This window comes from Carcharhinus amblyrhynchos, chromosome 20 (assembly GCF_965287045.1).
Source record: "Carcharhinus amblyrhynchos chromosome 20, sCarAmb.v2.hapA, whole genome shotgun sequence".
In the NCBI taxonomy this organism is placed as follows: domain Eukaryota; kingdom Metazoa; phylum Chordata; class Chondrichthyes; order Carcharhiniformes; family Carcharhinidae; genus Carcharhinus; species Carcharhinus amblyrhynchos.
Genome location: NC_137343.1, coordinates 48,187,166 through 48,208,018, shown reverse-complemented (window position 1 = coordinate 48,208,018; position 20,853 = coordinate 48,187,166). Strand labels below are relative to the sequence as shown.

At 42.2% G+C, this 20,853-nt stretch overlaps 1 protein-coding gene across 1 annotated transcript in view; it reads right to left on the bottom strand.

The window, feature by feature from the left end:
* pisd (phosphatidylserine decarboxylase) overlaps nucleotides 1-20,853 on the bottom strand; it is a 124,291-nt gene that overhangs the window by 83,693 nt on the left and 19,745 nt on the right. Inside the window, exon 3 of the mRNA XM_080208540.1 lies at nucleotides 11,054-11,235. Within this exon, the coding sequence (XP_080064666.1) occupies nucleotides 11,054-11,235 (182 nt within the window). The remainder of the gene's footprint in view (nucleotides 1-11,053; nucleotides 11,236-20,853) is intronic.

Genomic DNA, 20,853 nt, shown 5'->3' with positions numbered 1-20,853 from the left:
TCCTCTTCTCGCCCACTACTCTTAGCTACTCTAAACGCCTCCGCTTTTAATTTAACACTTTCCTTCACCTCCTTCGTTATCCACGGCTTATTACCTCTCCCCCTACGGTCCTTTTTGACCATCGGAATAAATTTCCGTTGAGCACCAAGAAAGATCTCCTTAAAGATCCTCCACTGCTCCTCAGCAGACCTACCTTCCAACGCGCTCCCCCAGTCCACGTTCACCAATTCTTCTCTCATCCTACCGTACTCCCCTCTGTCCAAACAAAGGACGCCTGTCCGGGAACCCACTTTCTCCTCCTCCATCTGCACCAGAAACTCCACCATACAATGATCACTCTCCCCAAGAGGATCCTTCACCACAAGGTCCCTAATTCTACCCGCTTCATTACATAGCACCAGATCCAAGATAGCTCGCTCCCTCGTCGGCTCCAACACACACTGTTCAAGGAAACTATCCCGACAGCATTCCAAGAACAACTCCTCGACGCCACCGCGTCCAACATGGGTCAACCAATCAATATGCAGATTGAAATCCCCCATAATTACGGCCGTCCCATTCCTGCACGCCGCACTTATTTGCGCGTTAACTGCCCGCCCCACATATCTCCGCTGCTTTCACATCAAAACAGTACCTACTGTTCTGGATCAGAATGAACAGCTGATCAAAGAAGCCAGGAAAGAGAGAGAATCTTTCTGGGTTCAATGGTCATATTTGACTTTCTGGCATAGGGAAGACTGGAGAGATCCATTAGTGTTTGGCTTACAAATTCCTCATAACAGGTATTACAGCATTAGATATTCCAAGATGAAAACCAGTCAGCTGACTGGAACAGCTTTTTGCCATACTGTCTATTTTCAGTGAAAGAATATTTGAATTATCAAGTGATAAACCAACTCTGTGGACAGCACTGATCTTTTCCATACTTTCGCAGTACTGGCTGCATATTATTGCCATTGTAAATTACTTAAACACTAAACCACTCATTTGGTGTGGGATATTTTCTGTCACAGAAGATCTCAGCTAATTTCCAGATCAGGCATTAACTACAAAAGAGGATTGTTAAATCCAGACTACATTAGTTCCACTGAGCACAAAAGCAAAAGTGTAGAATTATGATTGCAAGAACAGCAAGAACATATGGAAATCATTGACCAGTACGAATAGTAGGGAGGGGGTCACAAAGACAAGAGACTCTCTTTTGTCAAGATCATAATTGTTCCGTTTTACATACAGCCTGAAAACCCTCAGCAGAACGACTGGCCAGAGCGTACTTCAATCGGAACAGAGATAAAGTAATAGGCTGATTTTATGTTAACTTTCAGTCTAAAATGAGGATTTGGACACAATGGACGCCATTCCCGTGAGCCGCTTTGCCCCTGATTTTACAACATTTTCCTGCCCTAAAACGGATGCGAGGTCGTAAAATTCCACCCACGGTCTCCGAACCTGCTGTGTGACCACACGTTCATCGGTGCAGCCTCCTCATTACCTTACACAGTCCACCAACACATTTCAAAACTCAACTTGTGCAGGCAGGCAATTACACAGAGGATATACAGACATGGCCAGATGAAATGCCTTTTCACTGTTGGTCATTAATTTCTGCTACAAATCAGTTTGGAGAAATTGCATCTGGGACATCACAGCATTAAAGTGCCCATATTTTGAACAAAGGTCACGAGAACGAGTGGAGAAAGGAACAACACAATTATTGGAAGATTGGTGGCATGTGCGACCAATGGATGTTCACCATGACACACTTTTACAACCGATGATGAAGCCGTATGCTCCAGCAGAATAACAGAGGTATATTCTGGATCTGACTGCATTGGAGGCTCCCATTGCTGACACTATATGTTCAAAGTATTCCATTTCCAGCTTCGTTATTCATCAACAAACACAAAAATATACTAAAATGTATTAATCAACCAAGTGCACTGTCCATCGTATGTACCATTTACACGTGGCAATGCAACAACACCTTCTTTCTCTGCAATGTCTATCATTAGGGAGTAAAAGAACAACACTGCCATGGGAACATCACCTCAAACAGCCGTCCAAGTCACATCTGGTATGGGCATATATCACCATTCCTCCATTGCTGATGTCAATCTGCTGGGATCCCGTACTAAACACCATCACCACAGTAATCACAGTACCTCAGGAAGCTCCTGCAACATCTTTGGGCAATAAGGGACAGACAGTAAATGTAGTTGGTGTAGGCCAGATGTCACTACATCCAGCAAGGCAAATTAGGAGAAATTAGGATTTCTATTAATTAAAAAAAGTTGAAATGGAAAGTTTAAAATGGAGGAGAGAAAGATTTGGAATTTGGGCATAAAGGACTTTATACCTTAATAGATACTTGTACACAAGTGTATGATTATTCCATTCCCACTGTATATCAGGAACTGACTGAATGATAATGTCGAGCATATGGCAAACATTACTGAAACATGACTGCAAGACAATCTGTAACATTCATGCCATACAAGCAGCAGGCAATGACCGTCTCCAATGAGGGAGAATCTGAACACTGACTATCGACTGCAATGGCATTAGTATTGCTGAAACCCATATTATCAACATCCCGGGGGAAAGGTTTACCATTAACCAGAAACAGAACTGGACTTGTCATATAAAAACTGGGAATTCTGCACCAAGTAACTCATCTCTTGACTTCCCAAACCTGTCCACCATCTACAAGGCACAAATCAGGAGTGTGAAGGAATATCCTCCACTCGTCTTGTTGGTACAGCTCCAACAACACAAGAAGCCCTATAATATCCGGAACAAAGCAGCCCTGCTTGATTGGCACCTTATCCACTACCTTAAACATTTACTTCCTTCACCATCAATACACAGTGGCGGCAGTGTGTGCCGTCAGATGCACAGCAGCAACTCAGCAAGGCTCCCTCAACAGTACCTTCCAAACCCACAACCACTACCATCTAGAAGGGCAAAGGCAGCAGAAGCATGGGAACACCATCACCTGGAAGTTCCCCTCCAAGCCACACACCATCGTGAACTAATGTCATTGGGTCCAAATCCTAGAATGCCCCCCCCCAACAGCACTGTGGGTCTAACTACATCACATGGACTAATTCAAGAAGGTAGCACAGCACCACCTTCTCAAGGGCAATTAGGAATGGACAATAAATGGTGGCTAGCCAGCGACGGCCGCATGCCACAAACGAATAACTTGGAATTAAATATACTGCGTCATTAAGATAGGGAAAATAGTAAATTGAGAATAGAATTAGTAATTACAAAGCAATTACTTCTAAGATAATAAAGAAAAGAAACTTTATTGGTTAAATTATAAAATCTTAAGATCCAAGACTGTGCTGGGAGTTGTGTAGCAATTGTGAAGTGGCAGAATACATGAATGCAAAGATTACACAAGCACAGAGCAAAAACAAAATGATGTTAAAGGAGGATTTTAAATTTTATATTGGAAGAAGTAGGCACGCTCCTGGAAACCATGTGCACTCAGGACAGTTTTTTGGAAAAATATGTCCCTGAACGAGAAAGGGAGCAGGCCATTTTAGATGTAACAGTGCATAATGAGCCAGATTTAGTCAATGATCAAACAGTGTGACAACATTTACCTAACAGCGATCGTAATATAATGAGATCAATGCTGCTTTTGAAAAGGTGAAGGGGAGAAACAGCTACTAAGATCTAGACTGTCCACAGTAAACCCAGCAATTCTGTTAGTGAGTGAAATTACATAAGATCAGCAGAAGATAGAATTCCCGCACAGAACCAACTTAAGAGGCAAGAGCACTATTTTTATAAAAATATGGACATCTAAAGAGATAACATGGAACTGAAAGAAAAAGCATATAAAATAGCACAGATTCTGATAAAACAAAAAGAACAGTTTTACTGCAAGTTTTTTTTTCCCCACAGAGGATGCTGGGTGCCTGGAGAGGTAGTGGAAGCCAATACAACAGTGACTTTTAAGGGGTACCTTGACAAATCCATGAATAGGATGGGAATAGAGGGATATGGTCCCCAAAAGGGTAGGGGATTTTAGTCCAGACTGCCAGCATGGTTGTTGCAGGCTTGGAGGGCCAAAGGGCCTGTTCCTGTGCTGTAATGTTCTTTATTCAAAGCATGAGAAAACAGAGAAGAAAAGATGCAAAAAGTGAATATGGGGGAAGAATCTGCAAAGGACACCAAATTCAAAAACTTTACAATATTAGAGAAAGTGAGCGGGGCGGTGTTTAAGAACAATGCTTGCTCCTTGAACACTGATATTATAAAATCAGTGATTTTTTAAAAAAAATCTCTGGAATTTAGCAGGGGTGATTTAATCAGAGTTTTCAGGATGTTAAAGGGAACTGATTCGGTTGGTAGAAATATTTTCCATTGGTTGGGGAATCTAGAATAATAATTTCACATCAAAATTAGAAATAAGCCTTTGAATGAATCTCAGAAACTCTCTACAGATAAAAGCTGGTAAAGGTTTGCATCTCTTCCACTAATTATCAACTATTAATTATAAATCTGAGAATTATTTAACAGAAATCCTTGAGATATGGAACAAAGGTGGGATATGGAGTTGAATGCACGAAAAGGCCCAATGGCTAAGTCCTGTCCTTGTGCTCCTACGCTGAGTTTTCGGATGTCGATTAATCCACTTTAAAGCTACGTCAGCACTGAGGAGTTGTCCTGTAGCCTTACTGCCAGCCTGTGAGGAACTAACTCCATTAACACATTGAAAATTGCGTCCCATACGTTCGTCACAACTCTAAGAAAAGACTCTTCTTTTACCTGAAAAAGGAGGAACGTGCAAGGATGTGGGGAGAGGGTGGGGAATAGCAGTATGTGAATTGCTCCTTAGGAGAGGCAGCACAGATATAATCGGCCGAGTGGCCTTTGTCCGTACTGTTACAATCCTTTCTTGAGATTTTGTACCTGGTATGAAACATTGTTCTGAACAGGGCAAGCTAACCCTCCGTAAGATGATCCTGATTCTATTCTATTCTGTTTGTTGCTCGTACTATACTGTATCTTATTGTTTCTATGTATTATTTTGCCTGTAAATAATTTAACGGTAAGTGTTGGTCCAGTAATATTAATTCCCATCTTGCAAAGCAATGTGGGGGGGGTGTATGGGGCGCACACACACATATATATATTACATATATATATATATATATATACATACACACACACACACACACACACAACGTTTTAAGTAAGATGCCACGGCTTAGAATCAATTGTGAAACTTGGTGCATGTTATGTGTTATCCTGAACACTGCAGTGAATAAAACCCAAATCCCAGTATTATAAAATGACTGCCCAGCTGCGAATATAAAGCAGTGCAAAATGGCTGCTGACAACACAAGCTAGAGGAAAACCTCAACTATCTTATCTTAAAGAATCTTGCAAGCTGTAATTCTGGAGTCATGACTATTTGCTCACGTGGAAGCTGTGAGGTGCAGGAAATTGGACTCAACTGTGCTCCACCATACTGTCATCCTTGAAAAGATTTCTCAACCAGGGTTCTATGATTACCCCTGCATGCCATTTACATGCTATTCCACCATCCAGGAGGGGTAAAAACACAACCACAGCCTATATTGAAAGGATTAAAAAAGCTCATCTAAACCAAATGGTCATACTTGTACCCTGTTTGTACAAATTAATGTAAAGCCTACTTCATGTAGAGAGGCACTCACAGCATCTGAAAAGGAAAGACAGACAGCAAATGCAAGTAAGGCAATGACACACATTTTCTCAATACAATTTTTGGATCAGAATGATACAAAAGGAAGCAACATTCGGAACATATTCTTAAATCCCAAGAGCAACGTTTAGCCAACAACTCAAAGAATGTCAGTCAGTCGTTTCTGAGACACCACATTGAGCAATTTTAAGCAAAAGGCAAAATCTATCAGCCAGCTATTTACACACAAAGGTTACTAAACCTCATCATGCTAATCGATTCCACGGCTAGGTTGGATGCTGAAGGTTTCACAACCATGCACCAATTTTCTTTAAAGGCTTACACTCAAATTCTCCACACAGCGCCGAACAGGCTTCCTGCAGATATCAGCTTTCCAAACGCTTGGGCATAAACTACTAAGTATTATTTTTCTGCACAGCAACGGTGCACGCTTTGGAGTAGGGTACTTAAAAAAATCAGCAATGTCACAGGTCACACATGAAATGCGCAGAATACACCAGGCAGCAGCTATATAATGTTTGAAGTTTGACAAATCTGCTCAGAGTTCCATCGGCAATCAAATAAAACAACATGTGGGTGAAGAGGCCGTGCAGGTAGCATGTTGCAACTGGGAGAGACCACTCAAAGGCAGAAAATATAATAAAATACTCAAAGTGAGAAAGAAATACACACAATAAGCTAGATCAGAATCTTTCATTTACTCACTATTCAGAAATCGTCAAAGTTTAAATTTTCAATCAAATTTGAAGACTTAGAAGAGCAGAAACAAGTATTTTATCAAACCAGCTTCAAACAGCCTCAACACTGAACTGTATATTAACAGCAGGACCACACTGCACAACTGACTCAGATCTCAGCACTCTTTAGGTACAACTGGTGTAAGTGGAAGCAGGCACTCAGTTTAAGATAGAAATCACTTCACACAAGCCCTGTGACAAGATCTGTCTCCAGACTGAACACACTAAACAATCCCAGCACTCAAGTACCTACATTGAAAACACATTCTTACAGATCACAATGAAACAAAAATCAGATACACATTAATGACAGGGGTGCCTTTTTGTTCCAGAGGACAAAAACACATCACAGTGTACAAACACATTATGCCTGCAAAGATTCGCTACGCAGCTTAACACACGGATTTAAAACAAATATTGAACATCAAATGCTTTTTGTTTGCAGTCAGAGTGTTTGCTGCAGCAGCCTGGCAACTCATGCCAAATTCAACCCAATAAAATGCTTCAGCTTTTAGAAAAAAAGTCATAATAATTCAATTATGCAGCACCACATTACATGATTTACGCTAATACATGACTTTGCCAATTTTGTGTTTACACAAAGCCTTACAGAAGCAAGCTCTTACATCTTGTACAGACTCCACCATCAGGGCCCAATGGGGTTGGGGGGGTACGAAAGACAGGGTCTGTTGTCATACCAAATCCACACAAGCCTGACATTTTGAGCTAAATTGCAAAACTACTTTGGGGCAACAATGATGGGGATCCCTGGGTTTGGCAGGCGGTGGTGGGGGGGGGGGGGGGTGAGATTAGCTATAGTTTACAGTCCAGCAACTCACATTAAAAACTGCATGGATGTTATTTTCAACACTGACATCAGGATCAGGGTGGCATGGTGGCACAGTGGTTAGCTCTGCTGCCTCACAGAACCAGGGACCTGGGTTCAATTCCCAGCTTGGGTCACTGTCTATGTGGAGTTTGCACATTCTCCCTGTGTCTGCGTGGTTTTCCTCTGGGTGGTCCGGTTTCCATCCACAGTCCAAAGATGTGTGGATTAGGTTGATTGGCCGTGTTAAATTGCCCCTTAGTGTCAGAGAGTTACCAGAATAGAGCCTGGATGGGATTGTGGTCGTTCAGACTCAATGGGCCGAATGGCCTCTTTCTACACTGTGGGGATTCTATGACAAAGAAAATGGAATACTTTGAAAAGTAACCAGTTATATTTTATATTTTTGATGATATAGCTATCCCTCATTTAGCAGCCCTAAGCTATTCCTGAAAAAAAAATGGTGCGCCAAACAAAAATAATTTTACCATAAGATAACATGCAACAAGGGTGGGTTACCTTCCTGCAGACAACTACTTTCCTCCCTGTTCACTGCAACCACACCAGACGTGGCAAGTGTTACCTAAACTGGACTTTCTCCTAAATGTATCTCCAAAATAAAAAAAAACTGGCTGAACCAGCAAAGCAAATTGTGGGGTTGGTCTCTGCAATCCCCCACTTCTACCCAAATTTAAAAAAATCATAGCCTGACAATAAGTTTTAAAAGGTAAAATAAAACCAAAATAAGTTGTATGTTCAGAGTTGAGTTGTATCAATATTAGTGCGATCAGGAGAAGTAGGAACAGCAATAGGCCATTCAGCCTATCATGCCTGCTCCACCATTCAAAAGGATCACAGCTGGTGTGACTGTGTGGCTTTAATCTCATTTTCCTGCCTGTCCCCTTAACTTTCAACTTCCACGTCAAAAATCTGTCCAACTCTGCCCTGAATACAGCCTCCACTGCTCTCCAGGGAAGAGAATTTCAAAGAGTTTGGGAGAAGATGTTCCTCATCTCCATCTTAAAGAGGAATCTACGTTATAAAGTCATTGAGGTCTACAACACAGAAATGGCCCTTGGGCCTACTGAGTCTGTGTTGGTCAAAACAACCACTACACTATCCTAATACCATTTCCCAGCACTTGGCCCCTAGCTTTGTATATCTTGGCATTGCAAATGTACTTCTAAATACTTAAACGTTATGAGGGTCTCTGCCTCGCACCATCCCTTTCAGGCAGGGAGTTTTTCCTCAGATCCCCTCTAAACATGATCTTAAATCTATCTCATTGATCCATCCCATCCAGGGGAAATGTTTCTTCTAGTCTACTCTATCTATGCCCCTCATACTTGTATACATCTCAATCATGCCCCTCCTCAGTGTCCTCTGCACCAAGGGAATGACCCCCTCTGGTTCTAGATTCCCTCAAAAGGGGAGACATATCTTCTCAATTAAACTTGTCAAGCCCCTCTGAACTTTATATTTCAATAAGATAACCTCTCATTCTTCTAAACTCCAATGAACATAGACCCAAATTGCTCAACCTTTCCTTGTAAGACAATCCCTTCACCCCAATGAACATTCTTCTGATGTGTCTATCCCTCCTTAAGTAAGGAGACCAAAACTGCACACAATAATCTAGCTCTGGACTCGAAATAACCTCTACAACTCGAGCAAAACATCCTTACTTCTATACAAAGTATAAAAGCCAACACTGTACCTGTATGCTAATCTTTTGTGATTCTTTATTTACAGAATCCCTACAATTCAAAAGGAGGCCATTTTGGCCCATCGAGTCTACACAGACTCTCTGACAGAGTATCTTACCCAGGCCCTTTCCCTATCACCCCACGCACTTATCATGATTAATCCATTTAAGCTACACATCTTGGTAAACTAAGGGGCAATTTAGCATGGATAAACCACCTAACCTGCATATCTTGGGACTGTGGGAGGAAACCCACACGGACATGGGAGAACATGCAAAACTTCCCACAGACAGTTGCCCAAGTTGGGAATCAAACCGGAGTCTCTGTCGCTGTGAAGCAGCAGTGCTAACCACTGTGCCACCATGCTGCTCAGGTCACCCATATCTCCCTGTACCACAGTATTCTGCAGTCTCTCTCTCTATTTAAATTTTACAGTCTTCCTGCCAAAGCCACGTTATACTCCATCTGCCAAATTGCTTTGCATCCTCCTCGCAAACTGCTTTCCGATCTTTGTATCATCAGCAAATTTGGCTTGAATATTGTTGGTCCCTTCATTAATACAGATCGCAAATAGTTGAGGCCCCAGGCCACTCCGTTTATTTCAGTTTGCCAATCTGAAAACTATCCATTTTGCCCAACCCTGGTTCCTGTTAGTTAGCTAATCTTTATCATGCTATTATGCCACCCTCAACACCGTGACCTATCCTTTGGAAATCTAAAAACACCAAATCAGCTGGTTCCTCTTTATCCACCCTGTTTATTATACCCATAAAGAATTTTAATAAAATTGTCAGACACAATTTCCCCTTTGCAAAACCTGTATCTTTAGTTTTCAGGGTGCTTCTTCTCCAGTGATCAAGATTGCTTCCCTCTCAATTTTTAATTATTCTTGGGATGATTTTTGTGCCTTCTACTGTAAAGACAGATACTTAGCACTTGTTCAAAGTCTCTGCCAGTTCCTTGTTTCTGAGTATTAATTCCCCTGTCTCATTCTCTAAGGGACTAATGCTTTTTTTGGGCTATGCTTTACATATTTAGTTTGGTGGTACAGAAATGGAGTCTCTCTTTTTGTCAGTAATACTTTGATATATTTATAGAAGCTTTTACCGTCTGTTTGTATATTTCTTGCTAGTTTTCTCCAATGTTTCCCCATTTTAAAAGCTCATCTTTTTCTGCTTTCTAAAACTTTCCCAATCTTCTGGGTTACTACTAATCTTTGCAGCTTTGGACATCCTTTCTTTCCAATTTTAGACCACCCTTATCTTCATTAATCAGCCATAGATGTTGCAGCCTCCTCATTGGGTCTTTCTCAATGAAATACACTTTTGTTTTAAGTTATATAATGGCTCCTTAAATGTCCGTCTTGCCTTTTCTCATTTCGTTTCTACCTAGAAGATCATTAATTACTCCTGTCTCATTACATCTGACTACAGCCAAAACAAAAGTGTATTCCCTTGGTTAGTTCCAGAACGTGATGTACTAAGAAACCGTCCCAAAGATACACTGTGAACTCCAGGCTACCATGGTCAATTTGATTTGTCCAATCTGCACAAAGAATGAAATCTCCCACAATCACTGCACTATCTTTCTTACATGGCCCCAATGTGCCTTGCATTATACTCCATCATACAGTATAGCTACTGTTGGGGGCAGGGGTACAGCTATAAACTATTCCTCTCAGTGAATTTGCGCGGGAGGGTGGTGGGTGTCTGGGACAGGCTGCCGGGGGTGGTGGTGGTGGAGGCGGCGGGTACGGTATTGTCTTTTGAAGGGCATTTACACAGATACATGCGGACAGTTGGGATTAGCTTAGTGGTTTAAAAGGGGGGTGGCATGGGTGGGTTGGGCCGAAGGGCCTGTTTCCATACTGTAAACCTCTATGACTCTATTAGTCTATTTTCTAAACAGTAATAAGGTGCAATGTAAAAAATCTGTACAGGATCCAAATTGAGTCAAGTATTTTTATATTAAAGTTGTCTAAAGAATGGCTTGCTGCACTCTTGATTACCACCTCTTCTGTCACAATGCTATAAAACAAGCACCAGTGATGGTTCCCGATACTTGGCCATTGACCTACCTGCCACTCAGAAGCCAAGTTCTCTTGCACCAGCTCTTCAAATCCAGTGTGCTCGAGTTTTCGCAGTTTGTACTTATGGTACTGACAATAACCCACGTAGCTGCCACTTGTGACCACGAACAAGTGCAAAGGACGGACACGAGTCACAATTCCAAAAGAGATCATCTGCAGAATCCGGTTATCTGCTTGGGCCAAAGACAAGTGGAGAATAGAAAATAGGTTAGACTAACCTAACAACAGCCAGTTGTACCACAGTCTTACAAACACTGCACAGAAAATAGCAGGAGTAGGTCATTCAGCCTCCCAAGCAAGCTCTACCATTCAAATATGATCGTGGCTGATCCTCTTATCTCAACGCCATACTCTCCCCATACCTTTATACCTTCAGTCTCAAGAAATCTATTTATTTCTTAAAATACATTCAATGACCATCTGTGGTAGAGGATTCCACAGGTTCACCACCGAGTGAAGAAATGCTCCTCACCTCAGTCCTAAATGGCCTACTGCACATCATGGGGCTGTAACCCCTACTTCTAGAACCCCCAGCCAGAGGATACAAGATCCCGCATCCAATCTGTCCAGTCCTGTCAGAATTTTATACATTTCAATGAGATCCAACTTCGATAATAATTGTTGACTTTCCAAATTCATATTGCACTGGGAGAGAAAAAATTGAACTGTACAACAGAAGAATGAGTGAACTGTTAATTGCAGGGTTCTACATCATTTTTTCATTCATTCACAGGACATGGGCGTCGCTGAACGCCCAGCATTTATTGCCCATCCCCAGCTGCCTTTGAAACAGAATGGCTTGCTCAGCCATTACAGAGGGGCAGTTGAGAGTCAACCACATTGCTGTGGAGTCACATGTAGGCCACACCAAGTAAGGATGGTAGATCTCCTTCTCTAAAGGACGTTAGTGAAGCAGGTGGATTTTTCTGACAATCGAAAATGGTTTCATGGCAATCAGTAGATTCTTAATTCCAGATACTTTTTATTGAATTCAAATTCCACCAGCTGCTATGGCAGGATTCGAACCCGAGTCCCTAGAACATCAGCTGAATTTCGGAGTTCATAGTCTAGCAATAATACCACTAGGCCATCACCTCAGCTTAGTAAGGGAAATTTAAGGTGACAGATTAAGAGCTGCATGTGAAAAACATCACTCAATAAATCCTACTGACATAAGCAGGACTTTGCCTACAACACAGTAAGTAAAACAAAGCAGACGTGCTGTATTAAAGGCTTGATATTGAGCTAAAAAAGGAAGTTTTTTTATTTATACTGGCGACCAACACTTGGGATACTGTGCATAGTATCAATCGCTACAAAACAAGTAGGAAATTACAACTAGCAAAAGGATACAAAAGAAAACCAGAATGACTGAGAAGATGGAGATATTGCAATACGAGGAACAATTATGCCCTCGCTGGAAAGGAGAAAACCAAGCAGTGATACTACAATCTTTTTACGATTGCAAAGAGGACCAGGTAATGTAGATCATGGCAAACTATTTTACATTGCCCAGAATAGCATAATTAGAGGATACGACTGACATGAAGGGGTGGAGAAGGAAGTAAATCACAATTAAGGGTGGCATGGTGACACTGGTTAACACTGTTGCCTCAGTGCCAGGGACCCAGATCAATTCTGGCTTTGAGTCACTGTCTGTGCAGTGTTTGCAAGTTCTCCCAGGTCGGTGGAGTTTCCTCCGGGTGCTCCAGTATCCTCCCACAGTCCAAAGGTGTGCAGACTAGATGGATTGGTCATGCAAAATTGTCCCAAGATGCACAGGTTAGGTGGATTAGTGGGGTAAAAACATAGGATTACAGAGATAGGGCCTGAGTAAGATGCTCTGAGAGTTAGTGCAGGCTCAATGGGCTGAATGGCCTCCTTCTGCATTGTAGGGATTCTAAGTAGTCAAATTATGGCACAGATAACTTCATTACAATCTGAATGTAAGCCCACTTGTGAAAAATAAACATTTTAACTGTTCCCTCTAACTTGTTTGCTGCCAGCTTGTTGTGTTGTGCACTGCAGGCTTATAGTGCCGCAGGCTTATCTTGCCGTGTGCAGTTGGCGCACCACGCTGTGCACCGCTGCTCTGTCACACTGCGTGGTCCTTTTGAGATTTATGCAGAGCCACACACGCATATATCTGAAAGGAACTGATGCAGTCTGCAACCTGTTCCTTCCACGGCACATTCCCAGCTGCAGCATGGAGGAAACACTGGCACAAACTCTCTGGAGAGATGGTGGAAGGATTTACCACTCATTCATTCAAATTTGACAGATCTCTTTCAGAAAATAGTCTATAGTTCCCTGGACTATTGCCTTTTTTAAATACAGGAATACCATTAGCTACCTCAATGCCTCCAGCGCTATTCCCTTTCCTAATTATTTTTTATGCACAGCCAAAGAATACGCTCCGCTATCTCCTTCCTAATTTATTTTAATATGCATCAGAGCAGGAATTTGATCTTCCAAGTTTAATTAATTCATCAATTATCTCTATTTAAACATATATCTTTTTGATGTCTTCCACTATGTCATACTACCTCATTAATATCCCAAGCAAATACTGAGGCACACAGTCTATACAATATCTCTGTGTTGTCTGTGTGTTATATTTTGAGTAGTCCTATCCTATTCTAATTTTCTTTTTATTTACCTGTTCGGGATACTATTTATTTTTAAATCCTGGCTACTTTCATTTTGTAGTTCATCTTTGCTTACCCAATTGTTCTTTTTGACTTCTTTCCTAACCTTTCCACAGTTCCTTTCATTATCCTCTTCTTTACTGTCCATGTATCTAGTGTTCACCTTTCTTGATTGATAAGGCACTCAATGGTCATAGGGAAAAGGCAGGGAGAATGGGGTTTAGAAACTTAGCCATGATTGAATGGCAGAGCAGACGCGATGGACCAAATAGTCTTACTCCCTATTTATTCTCATTATTAATTGGTCAGTTGGTTCTTGTTTTTGATCAGATAAAGCAATGTATTTGTCCTGAACTCTGTCAAACAGCCTTAAATATTCCCCACTGCCGTTCCTGCTCTCTGATTGAAGTATTTTTTCAGGTCACTTTCCTTAGATCCATTCACATCTCTTCACAATTATTATTTTACTTGGTCTTTGTCATACTTGTATCTCAGAACTTCAAGCTGCGATTGCTATTGCCTGATGCTTACCTCATTCTCTGATCTGGTTTATTTCCCTTTGCTAAATCCAGTAACGATTCCATTCATTTTGCTTCTCACATACTGAGCATTATAAACACTTTTTCCTCTTTCCCCTATCCAATTCATTGTGTAATAGTTGAATCTGGCCATGATTATGAAATGCCTAAATAGTTATTCCTCCAATTCCTTTCCACTATTGGGTGATCGGGAAATTACCCTATTGCTATTGATTCCTCCTCTTCCTTTGTCTTAGTTCATACCTTGACATTAGATTCTGTTTCTACCTTGGCATTAGATATTCCCTTTTTCTACTGCTATTATGTGATCGCCATTTAGTCACGGTGTGGATATGCTGGCATTGGACTGGGGTAAACACAGTAAAAAGTCTGACCTGGTGTTGTCAGACTTTTTACTATCGCTATTTAGGGCGGCCAACATCTTGCTTCTTCCTTCCCTAATCTTTCTAACCTGCAAAATTCAACTGGCGATCCTGTTCTTTATTTCAGTTTCAATTAACTCTACCGTCTAGATCCTCATTACAATTTATTGCCTCTAATTCCCCCATTGTGTTTCACCCATCAACATGCTAAATAACCTGAATGGGAACATCAGCTCAGGCTCCACAATTTTTAAATGCAGAAATCTAACTTGGTGAAACTACACACAAAAGGCGGTGGCCAACATCTGTGCATATAAAACCTTCCTCTTGTTTTCAGGAACCCACAAACCACACTGCTCCCTGGCTAAGAGAGAATACTCTCCACCATCATCCAGTCCTCTGCTGTTCTGCCACTAGGTATATACAAGAGCGAATGACTCATCCAACAACTAGTGACAATTCAACAGTGCCCCCAAGAGGAACCATATGGTCTCCTAGCTGCTTTGTGTGTTTCTAAAAAAGCATTTACTGTTCAGCTGTTTGCCTACTTTTAACATCCAGTGTACACCAAATCCTCATACTCCAAGCAAGGAACCCATCTATGACAGACAGGTTGGCAAGATCACAGACCCATTACTGCTAAAATGGAAAGTAAATATTATTTATAAATGATTTAAGCACAGATCTATCCTGAGTGCACTACTAAACTTATCTGCTGCTTCATTATTCTCAGTGAGTAACCAAGCTGTACAAATTACAAGGTTTTAGGTTTGATCAAATTTGCAGAGGTAGCCGATCTCAAATCAGAGCATAGGGATGGTACAGTGCCCTACTCCGTGCTCTCAGATTAGGATGTGGAAAAATCAGTCAGGCTTCTTCTTGCTTTCTGACTCTAGTTAGAAGTGTTGTGTGTGGGGATGTCCTTAAAACAGGGCTGAGTTCTATTGTGGCAGCTCTTGTACTTAAATACTTCGACAGCACAGTATGTGGGCGCACGCTTTTAGAATAGGTGGCTGCAGTGTTAGAGATAGCAATGTTGACATTCAATGGTCAATAGCTACCATTGCCATGACCTGGCATTAACGTGGCACGAATGTCATCTGCACTTGTCAACTCAAGTCTGGACACTATCCAGGTCCTCCTGTAGGCTATATGAGCAGATTGAACCCAATTTTCCCCAGAACTTGTAGTGACAATGCCACTGTGATGCTGAGCGCAGCTCTTTTCTGGTATTCAGTTCTTGCTCAGATAAAAGCTGTAAGGAGATGTTGAACCAGATGGTTCCTGCAGACCTGAACGTCAGTGAACAGGTTTTTGGTGAGATGGTGTCAAATGATGACCTCCAACAGCAGTACGTGGAAAGGGCAGGATTGATTGATTTAGATTTATCCATTCTGTTAGGAAATATCTGGACAATCTTTCACTGCCAGTGTCATAGCAGCACTGGAACAGTTTGGTTAGGTGAACAAGTCACTGTTTCAGTATTATAGCTGCAACGGCCTTGATGTGTACAGAGCATACAGTCACTTCTTAATGTTTCATGAAGCAAACAAATCTGACTGGACACCGATATCTTCAGAAGGAATAATTTTGTCTCCAGCTGGATCTCACCATGCTTGAGAATGGCCTCCCTCTTACTTCTATAAATTGCTGAACAGTTTGTTACCATTTCTAATTATTATTCTCATAACACAATTAGGTAAAGTCAACATGGTTTGGTGAAAAGGAAAATGCATTTGACAAATTTATTAACATCCTTTGAGGGTTAACACACTGGATGTATGAAGGGGAAATTGGCAGATTCAGTGTATTTGAAAAGACATTCGATAAGGTGTCAAGTGTCGAGGGTGATATAACAAAGGATTTACAAACCGACAGGATAAAATTGGTCAAAATAGATCATTTTCAGGCCACCAAACTCTTAACTAGTGGAGTGTCACAGGGGTCATTGCTATCTTAACTATTTACAATCCATATTAATTACTTTGAAGGGACAGACAGTATTGTAACCAAGAATGCTCATGATACAGAGAAGTAAGAAAACAAGTTGCAAGAAGGATATGGAAGAGTTTGTGAAAGGATAACGGTAAGTGAGCGTGCAAAACTTTAGCATGATGGAGTATAATGTGAGAAAACGTGAGCTTGTCCATTTGGCATGAAAACAGAAAACATAGAAAAGCAGAATATGACTTACACAGAGAGAAACTGCAGATTGCTGCGAAACAGGATGCTGAATTTGATGATCAGCCAGGATCAAAATGAACAGCAGAACAGGCTTGAAGTTCTGAATGGCCTATTCCTGCTTCTAGTTTCTATGTTTACAGAGGGATCTGGGTGTCCTTCTACATGAATTGCAAAAAGTTAGCATGCAAGGAGAGACAGTAATGTAGGAAGGGTGATGGAATGACGGCCTTTATTGCAAGAGGGATGGAGTATCAAATGAGGAAGGTTTTGCTGCAACTATACAGGGTTTAACAAACAAACATAGGAATTAGGAGGAGGAGCAGACTATTTGGCCCCTCAAACCCGCTCTGCCAGTGGAACCATACCTAGCATACCGGGTACGGTTTTCGTCTCTAAATACAGAATAGGCTTGCATTTGAGGCAGTTCAGAGAAGCTTCATCCCTGATTCCTGGGATGAAGGGGTTATCTTATGAAGGAAGGTTGAGCAGGTTGGGTCTATATTCATTGGAGTTTGGAAGAATGAGAAATGACCTGAATGATCTTTTGTGGCAACTTGGCAGGACGGACGGTTTTCCTCATGAGCGAATCTAGAACTACGGGGCACAGTTTAGAAGTGTGGTGTCTCCCATTTCAGACAGAAATGTGGAGAAATTTCTTCTGTCAGCAGGTTATTAGACTTTGGGATTCTCTTTCATGGACAGCAGTATCAGCTGGGCCACTGAAATTATTCAAGACTGGGTTAGACAGATTTTAGATTGACAAGGGAATCAAGTATATGGGGACAGGCAGGGAAGTGGAGTTAAGGTCATAATCAGATTAGCAGTGATCTTACCGAATGGTGGAGCATTCTCGATAAGTTGAATGGCCTGCTCCTGCTCCTATTCCCTCTGATCTTAACTGTATCATATAACCTGCAGGTAACCCTGTGCAATAAGCTTCCTGAATGGTCAGGCTTCCTTGCAGATGTTCCAATTTAGTGGACACATATCTCAACAGTGCTGACAATGGATCATTGCCCGAAATTTAACTGCTTCTCACTCTATGTTGCCTAGCATAATGAACGTTAAGGATTTTGTTTTGTTTTATTTAATTTCATTTACATATTATATAATGAAGCTGCTTGCTGCACTGGATGGTTCAGCTTGACATTTATAGATTTTCATTTGCTTAGGGCTCATTATAGTTGTACAGTTCTCAATGAGGTTCTGAAGTTCAATGAGTGAGCCTTTTAGTCGATTGGAGTCACGGTCTGTGTCTGCCCTTATCGTATCCTGGGCTGATTGAGCCCACATGACTGGAAGTGACTGGATGCAGAAGGATCAAATACTTCCGAGATCACCAGTTTGGTCTTGATGTCTGTTTGCAATCCCCCCTGTGCTGGCCTCAACTCTTGCGGTGTTATTGACCAGGTATGTCCTGTACACAATAACGCCACCAATTACCATCCCATCAGTCTACTCTCAATCATCAGTAAAGTGATGGAAGGGGTCATCAACATGCAGCAATTACTGAACAGTAACGAACTCACTGATGCCCAGTTTGGGTTTCATCAGGGTCACTCAGCTCCTGACCTCATTACAGCCTTGGTTCAAACATGGACAAAAGAGCTGAATGCCAGAGCTGAGGTGAGAGTGACTGCCCCTGATATCAAGGCAGCATTTAACCACATACGACATCGAAGAGCCCTCGCAAAACTGAAGTCAATGGGAATCAGGGTGAAAAACTGCTTGGCGTCATACCTGGACTCACCATATAAATACTGTGGCTATGGAGCAGATGATGTGGAGATGCCGGCATTGGACTTAGATAAGCACAGTAAGAAGTCTCACAATACCAGGTTAAAGTCCAATAGGTTTATTTGATAGCACAAGCCACAAGCTTTCAGAACGCTGGTCCTTCATCAGGTGAGTGAGAATTTTGTTCACAAACAGGGCATATAAAGACACAAACTCAGTTTACAAAATAATGGTTGGAATGCGAGTCTTTACAGATAATCAAGTACAGACAATGTGAGCAGAGGGAGGGTTAAGCACAGGTTAAAGAGATGTGTATTGTCTTCAGCCAGGACAGTTAGTGAGATTTTGCAAGCCCAGGCAAGTAATGGGGATTACAGATAGTGTGACATGAATCCAAGAGACCATCCTCATGTGTGCAGAACTTGGCCATCAGTCTCTGCTCAGTGATTCTGTGTTGTCGTGTGTCATGAAGGCCACCTTGGAGAACGCTTACCCGAAGATCAGAGGCCGAATGCCCGTGACTGCTGAAGTGTTCCAAGAGAAGACTGCTGCCTGGTGTTCATTCATCTGTTGTCATAGTGTCTGCATGGTCTCTCCAAATGTACCGTGCTTTGGGACATCCTTTCCTGCAGTGTATCAGATAGACAACGTTGGCTGAGTTGCAAGAGTATGCACGTTAATGAAGCCATCCCCTACGGACAAGTCCTCCATGTACACAGGATCTGCTCAGATGAGGAGGATCGCAACAGACACCTCCAGATGCTGAAAGGTGCCCTCATAGAACAGGGTATGGCGCTTGACTGGTGTACCTGGTGGATGGTGTTCTCACTGAGATGATGGCATCTGTATCGATGATCCGGCACGTCTTGCAGAGGTTGCTGTGGCAGGGTTGTGTGGTGTCGTGGTCACTGTTCTCCTGAAAGCTAGGTAGTTTGCTGCAGACAATGGTCGGTTTGAGGTTGTGCAGTTGTTTGAAGGCAAGATGGGGATGGCCTTGGCAAGATGACATGTTTCGCCTTCATCAATGACATGTTGAAGGCTCCAGAGAAGATGTCGTAGCTCCTCTGCTCCGGGGAAGTACTGGACGACGAAGGGTATTCTGTTCACCGTGTCTCGTGTTTGTCTTCCGAGGAGGTCGGTGCGGTTTTTCGCTTTGGCGCGTCGGAACTGTCGATTAATGAGTTGAGCACCATACACTGTTCTATGAGGGCACCTTTCAACATCTGGAGGTGTCTGTTGTGATCCTCCTCATCTGAGCAGATTCTGCGTATATGGAGGGATTGTCTGTAGGGGATGGCTTCTTTAACATGTTTAGGGCGGAAGCTGGAGAAGTGGAGCATTGTGAGGTTATCCGTGGGCTTGCGGTACAGTGAAGTGCTGAGGTGACCGTCCTTGATGGAGATGCGTGCGTCCAAGAATGCAACCGATTCCGGACAGTAGTCCATGGTGAGTCTGACGGTGGGATGGAACTTGTTGATGTCATCATATAGTTGTTTCAGTGATTGGCTGGAGACAATACAAATATCTTTAACTTGTGCTCAACCTCTCTCCACTCACATTGTCTGTACCTTTAAGACTTGATTACCTATAAAGGCTCGCATTCCAACCATTATTTTGTAATTTGAGTTTGTGCCTTTATATGCCCTGCTTGTGAACAGAACTCCCACTCGCCTAATGAGGGAGAACCGCTCTGAAAGCTTGTGGCTTGTGCTACCTAATAAACCTGGCATTGTCAGACTTCTTACTGTGCTATGGAACAGGTCAGAGGCTAGGAATACTGCAGTGAGTAACTCACCTTCCGACTCCCCAAAGCCTGTCCACTATTGAGAAGGCACAGGCCAGGAGCATGATGAAATATTCTCCAGTTGCCTGGATGAGCGCAGCTCCAACAACACTCAAAAAGCTCGAAACCATCCAGGATAAAGCAGCCTGCTTAATTGCTACTCCTTCCACAAACATTCAATCCCTCCACCAGCGACATCAGTGACAGCAAAAATGAACTGCAGGAACTCACCAAGATTCCTAATGCAGCACCCACATCTGGCAAGCCAAGAGCAGCAGATATATGGGATCACCACTACCTGAAGGTTCCCCTCCAAGCCATCCGCCATCCACCATCCTGACATTAAAATATAGTGCTATTCCTTCACTGTCACTGAATCAAAATCATGGAATCCCCTCTGTAACAGCACAGTGGGTGTACCTATAATTCAGGGACTGCAGCAGTTCAAGAAGGCAGCTCACCACCATCTCCCCATGGGCAATAAATGCTGGTCTGGCCAGTGATGCCCACATATTGTAAATTAATTATTTTTTTA